General features: G+C 44.6%; 2 protein-coding genes across 9 annotated transcripts; one reads left to right on the forward strand and one right to left on the reverse strand.

The window, feature by feature from the left end:
* Window positions 1-2,812: 2,812 nt before the first annotated feature.
* LOC133515273 (ADP-ribosylation factor-like protein 3) lies at window positions 2,813-8,139 on the reverse strand. 6 transcript variants are annotated; one of them, XM_061847665.1, is made up of 7 exons: window positions 7,999-8,139; window positions 7,150-7,191; window positions 5,255-5,398; window positions 5,065-5,184; window positions 3,968-4,018; window positions 3,599-3,784; window positions 2,813-3,479 (listed from the first exon to the last, which is right to left on the reverse strand). In XM_061847665.1, exons 2-7 carry the CDS (start codon window positions 7,150-7,152, stop codon window positions 3,432-3,434), a joined length of 552 nt encoding a protein of 183 aa, XP_061703649.1. In that variant the 5' UTR covers window positions 7,153-7,191; window positions 7,999-8,139; the 3' UTR covers window positions 2,813-3,431. The 6 variants fall into 6 exon arrangements, 5 of the variants coding, with proteins under 5 accessions (XP_061703649.1, XP_061703648.1, XP_061703647.1 ...); XM_061847664.1 differs by having other exon boundaries at window positions 7,150-7,205; window positions 7,999-8,130; XM_061847663.1 differs by lacking the exon at window positions 7,999-8,139 and adding an exon at window positions 7,783-7,914 and having other exon boundaries at window positions 7,150-7,205.
* On the forward strand, window positions 7,976-12,682 carry wbp1 (WW domain binding protein 1). Of its 3 annotated transcripts, XM_061847659.1 has the most exons (5): window positions 7,978-8,109; window positions 8,233-8,515; window positions 9,291-9,393; window positions 9,480-9,647; window positions 11,198-12,682. In XM_061847659.1, the coding sequence occupies exons 2-5, from the start codon at window positions 8,501-8,503 to the stop codon at window positions 11,695-11,697; spliced, it is 786 nt and encodes a 261-aa protein (XP_061703643.1). In that variant the 5' UTR covers window positions 7,978-8,109; window positions 8,233-8,500; the 3' UTR covers window positions 11,698-12,682. The 3 variants fall into 3 exon arrangements, with proteins under 3 accessions (XP_061703641.1, XP_061703643.1, XP_061703642.1); XM_061847657.1 differs by lacking the exon at window positions 8,233-8,515 and having other exon boundaries at window positions 7,976-8,109; XM_061847658.1 differs by lacking the exon at window positions 7,978-8,109 and having other exon boundaries at window positions 8,197-8,515.
* Window positions 12,683-16,170: the final 3,488 nt, after the last annotated feature.

Consider the following 16,170-nt stretch of genomic DNA (forward strand, 5'->3'; position numbering starts at 1 on the left):
ACATTTGACTTGAATCCATCACTCGGATTCACTTGATTCTGATTCAGATTTGCCAAGTGTGAGGCTCTCTCGGTTGTAATTAAGTCAGAGGATAATCTGCCCCCCCCCCCCACCCACCCACCGAAGGCCTCAGGAGTCAATGGGACGAGGGCCTGGGTGTGTGTGTGTGTGTCTCCCCCCCCCCCCCCACTACTTCCACCCCTTGTGGGAGGCCGGCGTGCAGGGCCCAGTGGCTGGGAAAGTCCTGTGATTTATGGCCCCCGTTGCAGGCCTGACCGGCTCTCATCTCACTTGAGATCGAGCCACACAAGTTAAACACAAGCCCGACGCTCCAATTCACTCTCTATTTGGTCCCCCCCCCCAAAAAAAAAAAAAATATATAATAATAAAAAAAAATTCACTTTAGTTCTTAGGGGAAGGAAGGAAGGCGAGGGCGCTTGACGCTTTAGTGGCATTGTTTGATATGAAATTGGAAGGATTTTGCAAACTACCTCTGTGTGTAATTGGGTCTATTTTTCCTTAAAGCTTGGCTGATTATCACGTAGATTTGATGTTAATGATTAAGCGACCTGGTGGGAGAGAAGAAAATGGGGGGGGGGGGGGGGGGTCGCTTTATTCTCAGTCTCACTTGGCGGACTTTCATTTCTTTATTCATGACTTTCTCCTCGTTTGGAGACCTCCTGGACCATTCGCGGGAGCGGTTTGGCGCGTCTGCCTCGCAGTTCTCAGGTTCGCGGTTCGAATCTCGGCTCAGGCCTTCGCGGGCGGGCTTGTTCTCAGCCCCCTTCCACACGTTCCAAAAATGGGATTCGAAATCGGTAGGGGGGCGGAGGGGGGGGGGTTGTTCTCAAAAGTCTCGGGTCACCCACAAGGGGAGACATTTTTTTCCACATAATTTAAAAAATAAAATAATTTAACACAATTTACATGCGCACCCCCTTAATAATTAAAAAAGTGCATTATTTTCCTTAATTTGTCATTACACAGGAACAAATTATCATTTTTTAAGAGAAAAAAAGAAAAAAATGAAAGAAAAAAAAACAAAGACTTTTGTCAGGATGAAAAATCTTAATCCAAGAAGAATTAAAGTGATACTTTTCCATGAAAAAAAAAAATCACAATATTATGATGTTAAAACACGAGGGAATGACATAATTGCTTTTTGGAAAAAATAATAAATAACAAAAGAAATACATAAAGCAAGAAAAGTCAAGTGGGATTTGACCTTTGCGGGTTGCCGTTGTCAATCAATGACCGAGAATGACACAGACGCAGTGAGCGAGCACATTCATATTTTTATTTCTAGGAAGTATGTGATAAAAGATAAAATTATAGCAACCCTATTAGACATATTTTAAGAAGTGAATTTCAAAAATGTTTATTTTTTTTCTTTTTAACTTCCACCTTTTGTTAAAGAAAACATGCTTTTTTTAATCCTCTTGAAAAAAAACTATATTCTTGTCAATTAAGTCATAGGACTTTATCGTAATAGTGTGTTTATCCATCCATCCATTTTCTTTGCCGCTTATCCTCACATGGGTCATGAGTAATAGTGTGTTTAATTAAAAAAAAGATTATTTTATCCATGCTGAGATGTCTGATTTATGTGATACGTCACATTCATATCAGAGCCTGGGCCAAAGCCAAGGTAGGAGGAGTATTTTATGAATGATTTACTGTAAGTATGCACTTTTTTTTTTTTTTAAATTCACATGACATGACATAATTTACTGCAGATTATTTTATGGAAAAACACACTTCTGGACCCCCCCAGTTCAGGAAACCCTGCTCAAATTGTCCTTTCGGGCTTCTGTTCATGGAGGGAAAACAAGCAAATTATAGGCTGAATATTGAACGTGACCTTTGGACAGGTCAAGGGCGAACCCGACACCGATCCCGGACGACGGTTCGAGTCCATTTCGGGGGATTTCTGCCCCGATTAAACGCAGCCAAGCTTACACGGGGGAGGCAGCAGGCCGGTAACTCAAGGCCAAAGGAGGTTTATTTGATCACGGGCGAAGGCAGCAAATCACGTCGCCGCGAAAGGGGGTCTATATAAATGCAAATCGTAGCGGGGAGCTATTCGTCGTGGAAAAAAAAAAAAAAAAAAAAAAAAAAGCATTTATGTAAATGTCCTGTCGGACCACTTCGGAGGAGCGCGCTTGGTCACTTTGGATTAATGCTGCAAACGCGCCGCTCGCGACAAACCCAAAACAGGTGCAAAATCCGATGTGGCGCCCTGCAAACATCTTCAATAACATATAAAACTGTGATAGGGTTCATGATCGTTCAAAACAAAAAAATGCTTTTGCAAAGATTCTAAAAGCACCCCAAACATCAACTTTTGGACAGTTATTGTTATGGTTACGAAATATTGTTTTGGAAAGGTCCAAACATTCAGAACAAAACCAAGAAATCAAATAATATGACAAAAAAGTCTCCTGTCGACCCCCCCCCCCCCCAACTGCTATTTTTCAGGTCTGCAACTGCAGATTGGTCCTGGTTAGAGAATCACACAATTTTTTAAAATTTTTATAAATGGGCAATTAAAAACAAAAAAAACCTCCGAAAAATTTCTGCAATTTTTCTTAAAATCGTGTTTAAGATTTTTACACACAACCATAACCGTCATTCAGTACGACCTTGTTCTAAATGAAGACAATGTGAGCGTGAAAGTATATCAATCAATATTTAACATTGCTGATTGGTCGGTTTTGTGCTGTGTTTGGTGTCAGGACTTCAATTTGATTCCGATTTAAAAAAAAAAAAAAAAATCAAATGTGTAAAAAAAGGTTGACTGCAACTTCAGGGATTTAACATGAAACGGTGAAAGGTTTCCCTCTGGCGTTTAATTTGGAACATTACACCACGCAGTTGCCATTCATTTTGCTTTAGTAACACCGCGTTCATATTTACATTATATACAGTACATTCATTTCGCATTCTGAAGTTTCTATAAAGTGAACAAATTTCGTTTAACACATTGAGTGATAGACAAAATATGCCAGTTATTTTTGATCTCACGGTGGTGTCAAACTCGAGGCCCGGGGGCCAGATCCGGCCCGCCGTGGCCCATAGAGGCAAAATCATGTGTATCAACTTCCATGATTTTTTTTTTTTGTTCAAATCTGTACCAAAATTTCAAATTGTCCTATCATAAATTATGGCGTTGAGAAATTACTAGCATTTTCATGTTACTAAACAACAACAGTAGGAAAAAAATTACCCTTACCCTTGATTTGTGATTCCAAAACTAGTTCATATATTTCATGTGTAAATATGATGAGGCGGTTAATTTTTTTTTTAGCGTTTCACAGGCATAACGGGCGCTTGGAGGGGAAACCGCGAGTACAGTGTGGAACGGGACAAATATGAGTTTGACACCCCTGATCTGACGGGTCAAGATCGGTTTGGCGAGATCCGTCCGATCTTCATTTCTTGCAAAAGCGGATATTCCTGCACACCCAGCTCATGCCATCCTGGTCGGGAAGAAAACACATTTAGTCGGCTTCCATCTAAACGCTCGCGTTGTTCATTTTTATTTATTTAGCAGAGAAAAGAAAAGACTTTTTAAGCGCTACGAGCACGCATGAGCTACCTGCAGTCCCTCCGCGGTGACGGCCGAGCAGGCCTGGACTTGCCACATGCGATCTCGGACCGTGTGCAGGTCGAGGCCCTCGGCCAGCTCGGAGGCCGACATGGCGGCGCTCAGGTCCTGCTTGTTGGCGAAGACCAGCAGCGGCACGCCCGCCAGGTCGTCCTCCTCCAGCAGCTCGGCCAGCTCCTGCGCGAAAGCCGTGCGGTTGGGGCAAACGTCCGCGCGACAAGATGGCTCCGAGTCTTTGTCAGTCCGAGATGACATTTGGCAAGAGGCTACACCCGAGATTGGTCGCCGGTCAATCGCGGGGCACATGTAAACATCATTCATCCCCACTCACATTCACACATACGAGCGATTTAGTCTCACCAGACTCGTCTCTTCAAACCGCTTTTTGTCCGAGCAGTCAATCACGTAGATCTGCAAACACAGATGACACCAATCATCATACGAAATACCGTAATTCCCGGCCTACAGAGCGCACCTGGTTATAAGCCTCGGTACACAGAAAGTGGCGCTAGGGTTAAATTCTTTCTGTGTACCGAGGCTTATAACCAGGTGTGCTAACGCTAGGCACGCGCTAACGCTAGAGACGCGCTAGCGTTAAACTCTTTCTGTCTACCAAGACTTATAACCAGGTGCGCTAACACTACCGCGGCACTAGTGTTAAACTCTTTCTGTTTACCAAGATTTATAACCAGTACACTAATGCTACCGCCGTGCTAGCGTTAAACTCTTTCTGTGTGCCAAGACTTATAACCAGGTATGCTAACGCTAGCGCCGTGCTAGCGTTAAACTCTTTCTGTGTACCAAGACTTATAACCAGGTATGCTAACGCTAGCGCCGTGCTAGCGTTAAACTCTATCTGTGTACCAAGACTTATAACCAGGTACGCTAATACTATTGCCGTGCTCACCCCTAGTGCCGCGATAGCCTTAAACTCTTTCTATGAACTAAGACTTATAACCAGATACGCTAATGCTAGCGCGGTGCTAACGCTAGCGCCACGCTAGCATTAAACTCTTTCTGTGAACCAAGACTTATAATCAAGTGCGCTAACACTAGCGTTAGCACGGCGCTAGCGTCAAACTCTTTCTGTGTACCAAGACTTATAACCAGGTACGCTAACACTAGTGCCGTGCTCACCCCTAGTGCCGCAGTAGCATTAAATTCTTTCTGTGAACCAAGACTTATAATCAAGTGAGCTAACACTAGCGTTAGCACGGCGCTAGCGTCAAACTCTTTCTGTGTACCAAGACTTATAATCAAGTGCGCTAACGTCAAACTCTTTCTGCGTACCAAGACTTATAACCAGGTACGCTAACACTAACGCTAGCGCCGCGCTAACGCCTAGTGCCGCATCACCGCATAAACCGCAGGGTTGAAAACATGCGGAAAAAAAGTCGCAGCTTGCGGGCCGGAAATTACGGTACACGCTACGGCGTACGTCGTGATGCCAGCCGTACCAGCACGTGGGTGTTCTCAAAGTAATTCTTCCAGTAGGGGCGAATCTTCCGCTGCCCCCCGATGTCCCACATGTTCAACTTGAAGCCAGACGATTGGACGCTCTTGATGTTGAAGCCCTGCTTTTCGCACAGAACAGCGATGTCACGGCACCGACGCGTGCGTGCGGGGGGCACGTTGCGGCTCCATTACTTGCGTGGGCGTGACGTGGCCCATGTCCTCGGCGGCCAGCTGCTTGAGCAGCGTGGTCTTGCCGGCGTTGTCCAAACCCAGCAGCAGCAAGCGGACCTCCTGGTCTTGGGGGTGCTTCAGTCGCCGCAGGGCGGACAGCAGGCCCTGCGGGTTGAGTGCACACGTGAGGCTTCGCGGGCCGTTTTGCAGTCGAACGCGTCGCGAGTCGTGTTGTGTTCCTTCAACCTTTGCGTTGATGACGCGCGGTACAAATACTGGGGAGTGGATATGAAAAGTCAACACACCCCTGGTCGAATGACAGACTACAAAAAAATGACACCAAGATCCATTATTGCCAAGTGTGAGGGTTACCCTCGCGCTAACCGTAACCCTAAACCTTTTTCCCCCCGCCCACCATGACGTGACCTTTAACCTTTTCAACTCAAAATCTTTCCAAGAGAGGAACCATAATTGACAACTATTGTGAATATTTAAAAAACAGATAAAACGATAAAAACAGCCAACCGATGAATCGGTTGGGAAGGGAAATACAATAACTTGGTTGCACAACTGCACACACCCTTCAATAAATATGGTTGTGGTTGTGTTCAGAATTAACCAATCACATTCAAACTCGGGCGGCACGGTGGGCTCAGCTGGTAAAGCCTTGACCTCACTGTTCTGAGGTCCCGGGTTCAATCCCTGTGTGGAGTTTGCATGTTCTCCCTGTTTCCTGCGTGGGTTTTCTCCGGGCACTCCGGTTTCCTCCCACATCCCAAAAACATGCAACAATAATTGGACACTCCAAATTGCCCATAGGTGTGATTGTGATTGCGAGTGCGGCTGTTTGTCTCGATGTGCCCTGCGATTGGCTGTCGACCGGTTCAGGGTGTACCCCGCCTCCTCCCCGTTGACAGATGGGATAGACTCCAGCACGCCCCGCGACCCCCGTGAGGATAAGCGGCAAAGATAATGAATGGGTGCATAAACAGAAGAGTATTTACATTTCCCTGCAGTTCAATTGATCTAATTTTGATTAACTACAAATACATGTTAGATGTGCTAGTAGTTTTATTTTATTATTATTATTATTTTTTGCTTTCTACCAGAAGCCTGCAGATTTTTTGGGCCGCAAATATTGATTGCGGTCTTTCTTTCCACCTTTTCTAAGACCCCAGCTGAAGAAAACCATCCTCAAAGCGTGAATTTTGCTGCCATCCTATTTCACTGGATGGTCGGTGTTCTTTTCGGCGACGAGCGGTGCCGTGTTTGCGCCAAGCAAATCCGACAGCAGAACGGATTCCACTCGCTTGAACCGCAGGGCTGCTAATATCACCAGCGCCGCTGTGCGTGTTGTCGTGCCAAAAGTCTCCCACTGAGTCGAGATTAGCAAAGTACACCGTGAATGGACGCGCTCCAAAAGGAGTTCAGGAAAAGCTTTGGCTCAAGCTATTTAGTTCCCACACGGCTAAGAATAAAACAACGTCACTCTACTCTGCAACGAGTCACGTGTGCAAATTGGAATCACGCGATTACGGGTTATGAAAGCTTAACCGTGAGGAACTACTAAATTATAGAAAATATAGAAATAATAAATGCGCATTAGTATGACTTGGCACAAGCTATCTCTGCACCTTTTTTTTCAATTTATTGTTCAACAGTTGAAACTATTTGAACATAAAATAGAGCCTGCGCTAACAGTTGCTCATAACTGAAAGTATCGTCTCATAAAAGTAGAGGAAAACCAAAATCAGGATTTATAATAATAGCACCCGCTCTTTTTTTTTATTTTTTTGACAGAATTCATTTTTGATTTGCATTCGGAGACATGTCAATGAATTACAAATATCACACACAAAAATCCCCCAATCATTGACTAATTATTACGCATACAGGCTTGCGGATCGATAACGTACCATGATGTCGTCCGGCGAATCGCTGAGTCCAGGTCCGGCTGACTGGATTAACATCGCTTCGACCATGTGGAACGTCAGTCGTGACGTCAGGAGAACAGCAGCAAAAAGATTAGCGAAAAGTTATAAATGAATGAGAAAAAAAAAAAGGAAAAACACAAAATAACCCACATAAATTATGAAAGTATATGTCACACTTTAGGTTTGTGACCATCTTTTGTTAAGAATTAAGACACGTGAGAAATGAAGAGTCCAACAGAAAGCAGGCAGAATAGAAGGAAAAAAATATATAAAATCCCAAAATATGTATCATAAATATATATATATATGCTTTTAAATCCATATTTCAAATTATTATTTTGTCTCATGATTATGATTGCGCTATTTTAAAATCTCTCTTTTTTAAATCTTTTTACATACGATGTACGTTATTTCACATTTTTTTTAATCATCTTTTGTAGTTTATTTTAATTTTTTTCCCCCTTTTGTTTTGAAATGCTTTTGCCACAGTCGTGTGGGACTTGCGTGAAACTTTAGGGTTAAAATAAAAATTCGTGACACCCAATTACTCCCACCGCTGACATTTTGACAAAACTAACATTTTTCGTAAAGTTTTTAAAATAGAATATACTTTACATGAAATATGACGTCAACTCCCAATTGACAGTATTTGGTGGAAACGTCGTCTGCAGCGCCCCCTGCGGCTCATCGAGCCCTCCTGCACTTTCTCATATTACTCCATTTGAGTCAAGAAACAACATAAACATGTCGGAAGGCGACTGGCGGAACCGCTAAATTGAACGCCCGCGGCCGCCCGAAGTGACTTGGACACGCCGTCGATATTTTACGCACTTTCGCTTTTATGGTCGCCGTCGCGTCGACGTCCGACAACCCAGGAAGATGCCACAGAAAGCGCTGGGATCCATTGTAGGGCTCGTGTGTACCGGCGTCTGTCTGGTGCAGGTAAGCCGACGCGAGCGCTCCTTAGATCGGTCGCCCCTCTCAGTCGAGGCCGAGGCTCATGGGCTTGGCCAAGGCCTCACCTCTATGTCTTTTTTTTTTTGGATTCTGTTCTGCTCCACAAAGGAAACTGACTCCGGCTCAGTTCGTGTTGCTGCGTGTGACGTCAGTTATTCAAAGTTTTCCAGATTTTGTCGACGGTCACTTGCGACGAGACTTGGAGTTCGGGCGAACAGCCGCCGTCCCCGACGTTTTAATGTCTCCATTTTGCAGTTTTGGATGAAGGAGGTCGAGATGAACGTTAGCTCTTGCTAACGGCACCGGGCTAGTTTTAGTCGAAGCAGTTGATAGTGGCTTCCTAGGCCGAGGGGGGCTAGCCACTGGCTAGACACGGATGGAGTCTCTTTTAGTAGGTGTTTTTTTTTTTTTAAACATTTAAAAATATATTCTAGCAAGGTTTCGGCAACTTTATATTGATTGTGACATATTTGCGTGGAGTGAAGCTGAATTTACTTGGTGTATTGCTACCAAATGAATTAGGATATTTGCTAACTTTTTCGGTCGAACCTTGGAATTAAAACACAAGGTTGTGTTTTATTATTAACTGCGTGAATTAAAAGTGGTCAACCTTTCCCCTTTTATCCTAATAATGCTGTGACCGCTTGGGTACTCGTAGCCTACTACTATTACCACTTGTACCGTTTTTAAATATCGTCCAGAAGCGACATTGGACCACATACTATTATTGCACTCTGATATAATAAACAGTATATGTTTCAATGTCGTGACTTGATGCATGAGATGACAGCAAAGTGGGATCTTTCCAAATAATATCCTGCGCAAATGCTAAAGAATCCAACGTTTTTTTCTACCTAAATTAAAAAAAAAAAAAAACTTAAAAAAAAAAGATGTGACTTGCGGCAGAAAAACTTTCCAAAGCACTGGAAAATCGCTTTCACAGCCAGAATTGTGACGTCCTGTTCTGGAATCACTTGACCATCATAATGTTTAGTAAGCGTTCGATCAGATCGCTAACAACTACTTGCAGGGCAATAGTTCCGCATTATCTGCTTGGATCAGCTGTGCCGCGCTAACCAATGTTATTGTTCTTGACTCGTCCCGGTCCGGTTTCTCTTTTCGCGTGTGGTTACATGTTGACTCACACATTTTGTTTTTCAATCAAGGGCAAGGAGTTCTGTTTTGGGGTGAACAATGAGCAATACCGCTGCGAGATGGGATACTGCTGCGGAGAGACGGAATGCTGCACTTACTACTACGAGCTCTGGTGTAAGTTGACAATTCGTTATTGTGGCGTTTGACGAGTTTTTCGGATCTAAATCGGAGCCGTCTCTGACCCGCCCCACGTCCTTTAGGGTTCTGGTTAGTCTGGACCCTGATCATCATGCTGAGCTGCTGCTGCGCCTATCGACACCGCAGGGTGAAAATGCGGCTGCAGCAGGAGCAACGGCAGCGTGAAATTAGCCTAATGGCTTACCAGGGCGCCTCCAGCTCCTTCATTTCACCCCCGCCACTCAACCCCAGTGAGTAGAGGTATATTTGGTATGGGGGTGGGGTCCTCTGCTGGCTGGAACACCGTCACAAGCTCTGACCTACTTTTACAACCTATATTTTGAATATTTGTTACATGTATGTATGCGTAATGTATTTCATGCTGGACTGCTTCCAACATGTATATAGCGATGTTTACGTTGTGTTTTAATGTGCCCGTGGCATTCGGAGTCACTAGCGGAACCTCCCAACTATATGAGCCATGGGGTTGTTGCTCTAACCGATCCGATTTCAGTACGGCTTCGCGGGGCGATAATGTAAATATTTTGCTCTCTCTGATTGGTTGGTGCGAGCGAGCCAAGTTTTTACTACCGTAACACATTGAGAGCGCTTTGCATGCCTTTATACATTTGAGGGTTTTTTTTTTAAATACCCACAGTGGCTGACAGAGGAAGAGAAATTGACGGGGACTCAGACATATATACAGTGAAGAAAATAAGTATTTAAACACCTGAGAAAACCAATGGTAATATTTGGTACAGTAGCCTTTGTTTGCAATTACAGAGGTCAAACATTTCTTGTAGTTGTTCACCAGGTTTGCACACACTGCAGGAGGGATTTTGGCCCACTCCTCCACACGGATCTTCTCGAGATCAGACGGGTTTCTGGGCTGCCGCTGAGAAACACGGAGTTACAGCTCCCTCCGAGGATTTTGTAGTGGGTTTAGGTCTGGAGACTTGGCTAGGCCACACCAGAACCTTGCTTATGGTTTTTACGGAGCCACTCCTTGGTTTTCCCGGCTGTGTGCTTTCTGGTGATTGTCGTGTTAAAAGAATCAGCGACGACCCATCTTCGATGCTCTGACTGGGGGAAAGAGGTTGTTACCTAAAATCTCACAATACATGGCAGTCGTCCTGTCCCATGTGCAGAACCCCCCCCCCCCAATAGTATGATGCTACCACCCCCATGCTTCACAGTAGGGATGGTGTTCTTGGGATGGAACCACGAGGTGATATCTTGCACGGGGCTCCACCCCGATTGAGATTGAGCATCGTGTTTAGCTTCTTCCATTTTCTAACAATTGTTCCAACAGTGGGCCTTTTTTCACCAAGCTGCTCGGCAATTTCTCCGTAGCCCTTTCCAGCCGTGTGGAGTTGTACAATTTTGTCTCTGGTGTCTTTGGACAGCTCTTTGATCTTGGCCATGTTAAAAGTTTGAGTCTTTCTGATTGGATGGGGTGGACAGGGGTCCTCACACAGTTGCATCTGATTCAGGATAATACATGGAGTGAAGGTGGACTTTCAAAGGCGGACTAACAGGTCTTTGAGGCTCAGAATTGTAGCTAATAGACAGGTGTTCAACTACTTATTTGCAGCTGTATCACAGAAATAAATCATTTAAAAAAAATTCCTGGATTTTTCTTTTTAGATTCTATCTCTCACAGTGGACTTGCACCTACGATGAAAATTCCAGACCCCTGCATGATTTCTAAGTGGGAGAACTTGCAATATAGAAGGGTGTTCAAATACTTATTTTCTTCACTCTTAGCCCCTGATTTAGCAGCTGCTATGCTGTCTTTCAGGATTCTGGAACGACTGCAAGCTCCCCGACTACGAGGAGGTGGTGGGTCATCCTCCCACACCGCCGCCCCCTTACTCTGAAAACCCTCCCGAGGCCGCTCCAGCTGACCCCCCTCAAGTTAGTCAGCCGGCCGTCGCTGTCGCGGCGGACCCGGAACCCCCGCGGGCCGTGCAGCCCGGGCCTGCCGCCGATGCCTTACATTCAAACCAGGGAGCCGCCGCCTCGCCGCCGTCCTCGCCTCAGGAGAACGCCGAGGAGGAGGAGGACGACGAGCTCATCACTCGCCGCCGGCACGTGACCGGCGACTCAGGGATCGAAGTGTGCGTCTGCCAGCTGGACGAGGGCTCGGGGCCGGAGGAGGAGAGCGACGAGGAGCGGCGTTTGTGCGGGGCCGCCGGCGGGGAATGCTGCTCCCGCCACCACCAGCACGCCTTCAGACACAAGGAGCACACCTGCGACACGCCCAGCCAAGCCACCGGCGCCGGAGACAGCATGGTGTGAGCCCCCCAACCCCGGTTCCCTCCAGCTCAGCCAACCCGGTGCGACGCCCGACTTTTAACATTGTCACCACGCCGGAACGTCTGTTTTAATCCACCCGGCTAACGTGGAAACCCCACACTCAGATGACGACGATTGCTAACCCCCCCCCGCGACACGACTCGCTTATTCGTCCACTTGGCTCTCCGTTCCTTTAGTTTTTCCGTTGAGTGAATTGATTGGGCTTGACGAGGCTACGGGTTCCCAAACCTTTTTCGGTCCAGGGACCCTTTATAGGGAAGGATTTGGTTTTCTACCTTCGTTTTGACACCAATTGGACACAACTAGCATCTCAGTGAAATGATCCAGTTTGAATGTTTCATCCCTTGACTATACAGAGGCAGGGATTAAAAAAAAATGATGAAACACAATAATTAATTGCAAATCATTTTGCGGCTCCCAGTTTGAGAACCCACAGACTAGACTAGGCCGTTAATACTACCGTTCCTACTTTTGGCTCGTCGGGAGCATTTCCGCCCGCTTCTTCAGTTTGACACATAACCGTCCGCTCGGGATGTCGACCCCCAAGACGCACACCAGCAAAAGGGTCAAGTTCCGTCTCCCTTCGGTCCGCACGTTGCTGAGTCTACAAGTGGAGAAAGAAAACTTAGCTATGACTGACAGAATGAGCAAATGTCACCAAATGCAGGGTGCGGCTGCACGACCCAGACAGGGAGGCGGCGCGGTCTTCGAAACGTGTCGAGAGTCATTACTAGTGTCGTTTGGAGGAAAGGCGCTGTTAACATCTTGCTAGTTTGCATGATTTCATCTTAGCTTGTGTTATTTTAAAACTTTTTTTTTTTTTAAATTTGGCTGCAATGATTTGCCCCCAGACAGTTATGAAAAAGTCAGCGCGTCTTTCATTCTGATCGGAAGCGTGGCCGTCGGGCTCATCTGTACCCCGAAGTTTTGGCACCCGGGAGTGATTTGCTGTGGTATTTTCCACTGGTGGTGGTGGTGGTGGGGGGGGGGTATGGGGGTGGAGCTTGAGCTTGCTGCCAGCAGACTCCAATTGTGTTAACTGCATGCTTCTCTCGCTGTTGCGTGTCTCCACAGTGTTTGTACAAAGTGGTTGACGTGGTGGGGGGGGGGTTGGTGGAGATTATTGTGGATTCGACATGTTCAAGGCTAGCAGCGGTAAGTTACATCATGTTGCAAGAACCAAATTAGGAATTTGTACTTTGGTGGAGCGATATCCAGTAAACACCCGCCTTTGTGAAGAACCGGAATAGACACCGCCCTAAAGATGTTCGATAGCTTATATTGATAGTTTTAACCATAAATACACCTTAAAATAATGATCTCAAAAGATTTTAATATAATTTCAGACCATTTTTGACAACATTGGTCTTAAAATAAGATGATTTGATTTTGAAAACAGCACCAAACCTTTTGATAAGGCCTTTGCAGAATCTTTTAACTTCTGTCGATAAGTCCAGTTAAATGTAGCGCCTCCCTGTCATATTAAAAACATCTTGATGCATAACTTCAACAAAACAACAATCGCTCTGTTCCTATTAGCCAGGGTGTTTGCCGTATTGTGCTCGTTTCTTGGAAATGTGCAAAAGTTGAAGCAGTAAACACTGCATTGAAAGCACGGGTCCAAAAATCCTCGTTTTCTGGCAGAGTTCCGTTCCTAGACCTCGTAACCAGAGTTGGAACGCACCTTAGTTGCTAACATGAAACGATGCTAACACGGTGGTTAAGTCCGAAGAACAATAGCATTCAAAGTATGTTTTGGCCATGAATAATAAAACAATTTAATGGATAGGGAAAAATTCCTTCCCTTTGCGGTAAGAGGTTTGTATTAGCATGCTATCAAAAGCTCCTGGATTCTGGTCCGTTCTGATTTTCTATAAAATCCCACAAAATTTCCTCATGACCTTAACAAGGCTGCCTCGCTCCTGTTCATGTATTTATTTTTTTCAATGTAGCATTCAGGCGTAACTCTGCAACACGCCTGTGAATATTCTCAGGGGATAGATCGGATCGCAACTGGACTTGTCTTAGATGCTATTTATGCTCTGAGGTAGGAGGCACGTTTATTAAAACAACGAGAACAGTCCGGTTGCAATCGAGCCGACGCCCCCGAGAACTCAGCAGCTGTTTGAGTGCAAAATGAACGTTAACGTTTCCAAAAGCCGTCTATTTTTGATTCGGCGATGCAAATGAGCCGCGTGGGTTTATTTCCAGCCGCGAATGAACGCGGACGAGAATACTTAACGAGACGCAAAGACAGCTTGATGGTCGCGGCGGACCAGTTTTGACTTGACCGGCCGTGCTCGTGTTTCACATTCAGTGCGTGCAATTTGTCGCTGCGTCAGGAAGACGACGCAAAGCGTGCGACGCGAGCGGGAGCCCGATCAAGCGCGACACGTTAGAGGTGCGCGGGTCCGCCAGCGAGTGTGCAGACGTGAAGTCATACGAAGACGAGGGTGACCTTTTCGGGACGGGGCCGTGACACTCGCAGCACGCGACCACACCCCCAATTGCGAGCGGAGGAAGACTTGTCGCTGCATCTCGACAGACGTTCCCGATGGGTGTGTCCACTTCTGCCTTATAATAATGCTAAATAGCATTGTTAGCTAACCTTAAAACCTTCCCTAAAGCTTCACGGCAGGCCACCAAACAAAAAAATATCCCAAAAACTTGCGATTTGACTTTCTGGTGAAAACTTGTGGTCAATGGATTTAAAAAAAAAAAAATGTTTTTTTCCCCCCCGACCACCAAAAGCAAGTATTTATGTAACAGATTTAGACCAACCAGGGGGGGGGGGGGGTTGGGGGGGGGGCACTAGTGCGGAGTTAAAGATGAATTTACTTCATAAGCATGCTAACTGATGGAATGGGGAAAAAAAAGTTTGTTTTTGCGCATATAATCCATATTTGTTGTCTTGCGAAGAATGCCCAAAAAGAGATTATATTTTAGTTGTCGGTGATTTATTCTCCCCCCCCCGCCCTTCATGTTCACATCAGAGTTTGAGAGACACTGATAAGGAAGTCATAAATATATAAATGTTATGAAATCACCAGACTAGAGAATGTTTTGGAAAAAAGTCCACATTGCTCCGATAAAATTCTTGTATCACAATAAGGAATAATATATTATTATAATTTTGGAAAAAAAAAGTTGTAACAGAATGAATTTGTAATATTTTTAAGATTCATGACATGAAGTCACGAGAATAAAAGGATGTCGCGGAAGACGTTAAACTTACAAATTATGGATGGGGGGGGGAAATTGTCATGTGACAAAAGTGAAGATGAGAATGACGACACTCCAAAAATGGAAAATTTGAAATTCTTGGTGACAAAAAAAACAAATCTGACATTGAATAAAGTCGGATAGTTCTATAAATGACTTTCTGTAAAATAGCAATTTTTTTTTTCTTTTTCTCAAACTTTCTTCTTTTCAGTACGGCTCCAATATTCTGTTGTATGTTCAACAGCGGAAAAAAGGCAGAGGATCAATAAAAGGATGCGCAGGATTTAAGATGGAAGTTAAAAAGTTGTTCATGGCCTTCCTTCGATTTCATGTTTACTGAGATTAAGGGCTATTTATGACATCCATCCACTTTTTTGTTTGTTCCGATCCTCAATTGGAAACATTGGCTGATTGTATGACAGTGATTGAGTGTATTATTTTTATTTTGTTTCACAGGCTAAAACTTTTGCATTTATTTTGTTTGCTTTTTTTGCATCCAAACGGAACATTTTTCGTCCCGCCCATTCAGCCAAAGCATCGGTTTCATTTCAACCTCGTATCGGAATTGTAGTTTTTACATCTGCGGTGTCGTGTAGGCGTCACTCAACCAGGCTATGCAAAAAAAAAAAAAAAAAAAAATTAAATAAAAAATACAGAAAACTTAACTGTTGTAATGCTGCCGCCCACTTCCTGTCACGTGGGCACCAGTACTAGCAATATAACTCTCAGTACTGTGGCAAAGCACTGTACTGTAATATTTCTGTGAGTGTGGGTGGGTCTGTGGTCTTTGTTTATGGAAAAAAAAAATGTAATGCTACAGCAACAATGTATGTACACAGAGGGGCTTTAAAAAAAAGGCAATTTTTTTTGTTTTTGTTTGTATATATACTTTATTTCCCCTCATTTGAAGAAAGTAACCGCTTACCTTCCTTTTCAACCACTAACATTTATGATTAAGTTACTAGAAAGAAGTCAACTGTGCTTGTTATTGGATTGATTCATATTTCGGTGGGTTTTGTCACTGTTCCGTCCATCCCTTTTTTTTGGTGCATTATTTTTTTTGCTTAAACAGCAGTTTCTCCCACCCCCCCATATTTAAACATTCACAAAATGAATATTTAACGGCTGCCTTTCATACTTAGACATAGTTTTGCGTATTGCTTAATGGACAACCTCAGTGTGGAAGATGGAAGTGCTGTGGTTGGATTGCTTTTCTCTTTCCAAATACGACTT

This window comes from Syngnathoides biaculeatus, chromosome 17 (genome assembly GCF_019802595.1).
Source record: "Syngnathoides biaculeatus isolate LvHL_M chromosome 17, ASM1980259v1, whole genome shotgun sequence".
NCBI classification, from domain to species: Eukaryota; Metazoa; Chordata; class Actinopteri; order Syngnathiformes; family Syngnathidae; genus Syngnathoides; species Syngnathoides biaculeatus.

Coding starts and splice junctions, on each gene's coding strand:
- LOC133515273 (XM_061847660.1), bottom strand. CDS start 7,215: ATGGTCGAAGCGATGTTAATCCAGTCAGCCGGACCTGGACTCAGCGAT. Junction 5,399..7,149: donor ATTCGCCGGACGACATCATG/GTACGTTATCGA, acceptor CTCAACCCGCAG/GGCCTGCTGTCCGCCCTGCG. Junction 3,480..3,598: donor TCACCGCGGAGGGACTGCAG/GTAGCTCATGCG, acceptor CTTCCCGACCAG/GATGGCATGAGCTGGGTGTG.
- wbp1 (XM_061847657.1), top strand. CDS start 8,047: ATGCCACAGAAAGCGCTGGGATCCATTGTAGGGCTCGTGTGTACCGGC. Junction 9,394..9,479: donor TTACTACTACGAGCTCTGGT/GTAAGTTGACAA, acceptor CACGTCCTTTAG/GGTTCTGGTTAGTCTGGACC. Junction 9,648..11,197: donor ACCCCCGCCACTCAACCCCA/GTGAGTAGAGGT, acceptor GCTGTCTTTCAG/GATTCTGGAACGACTGCAAG.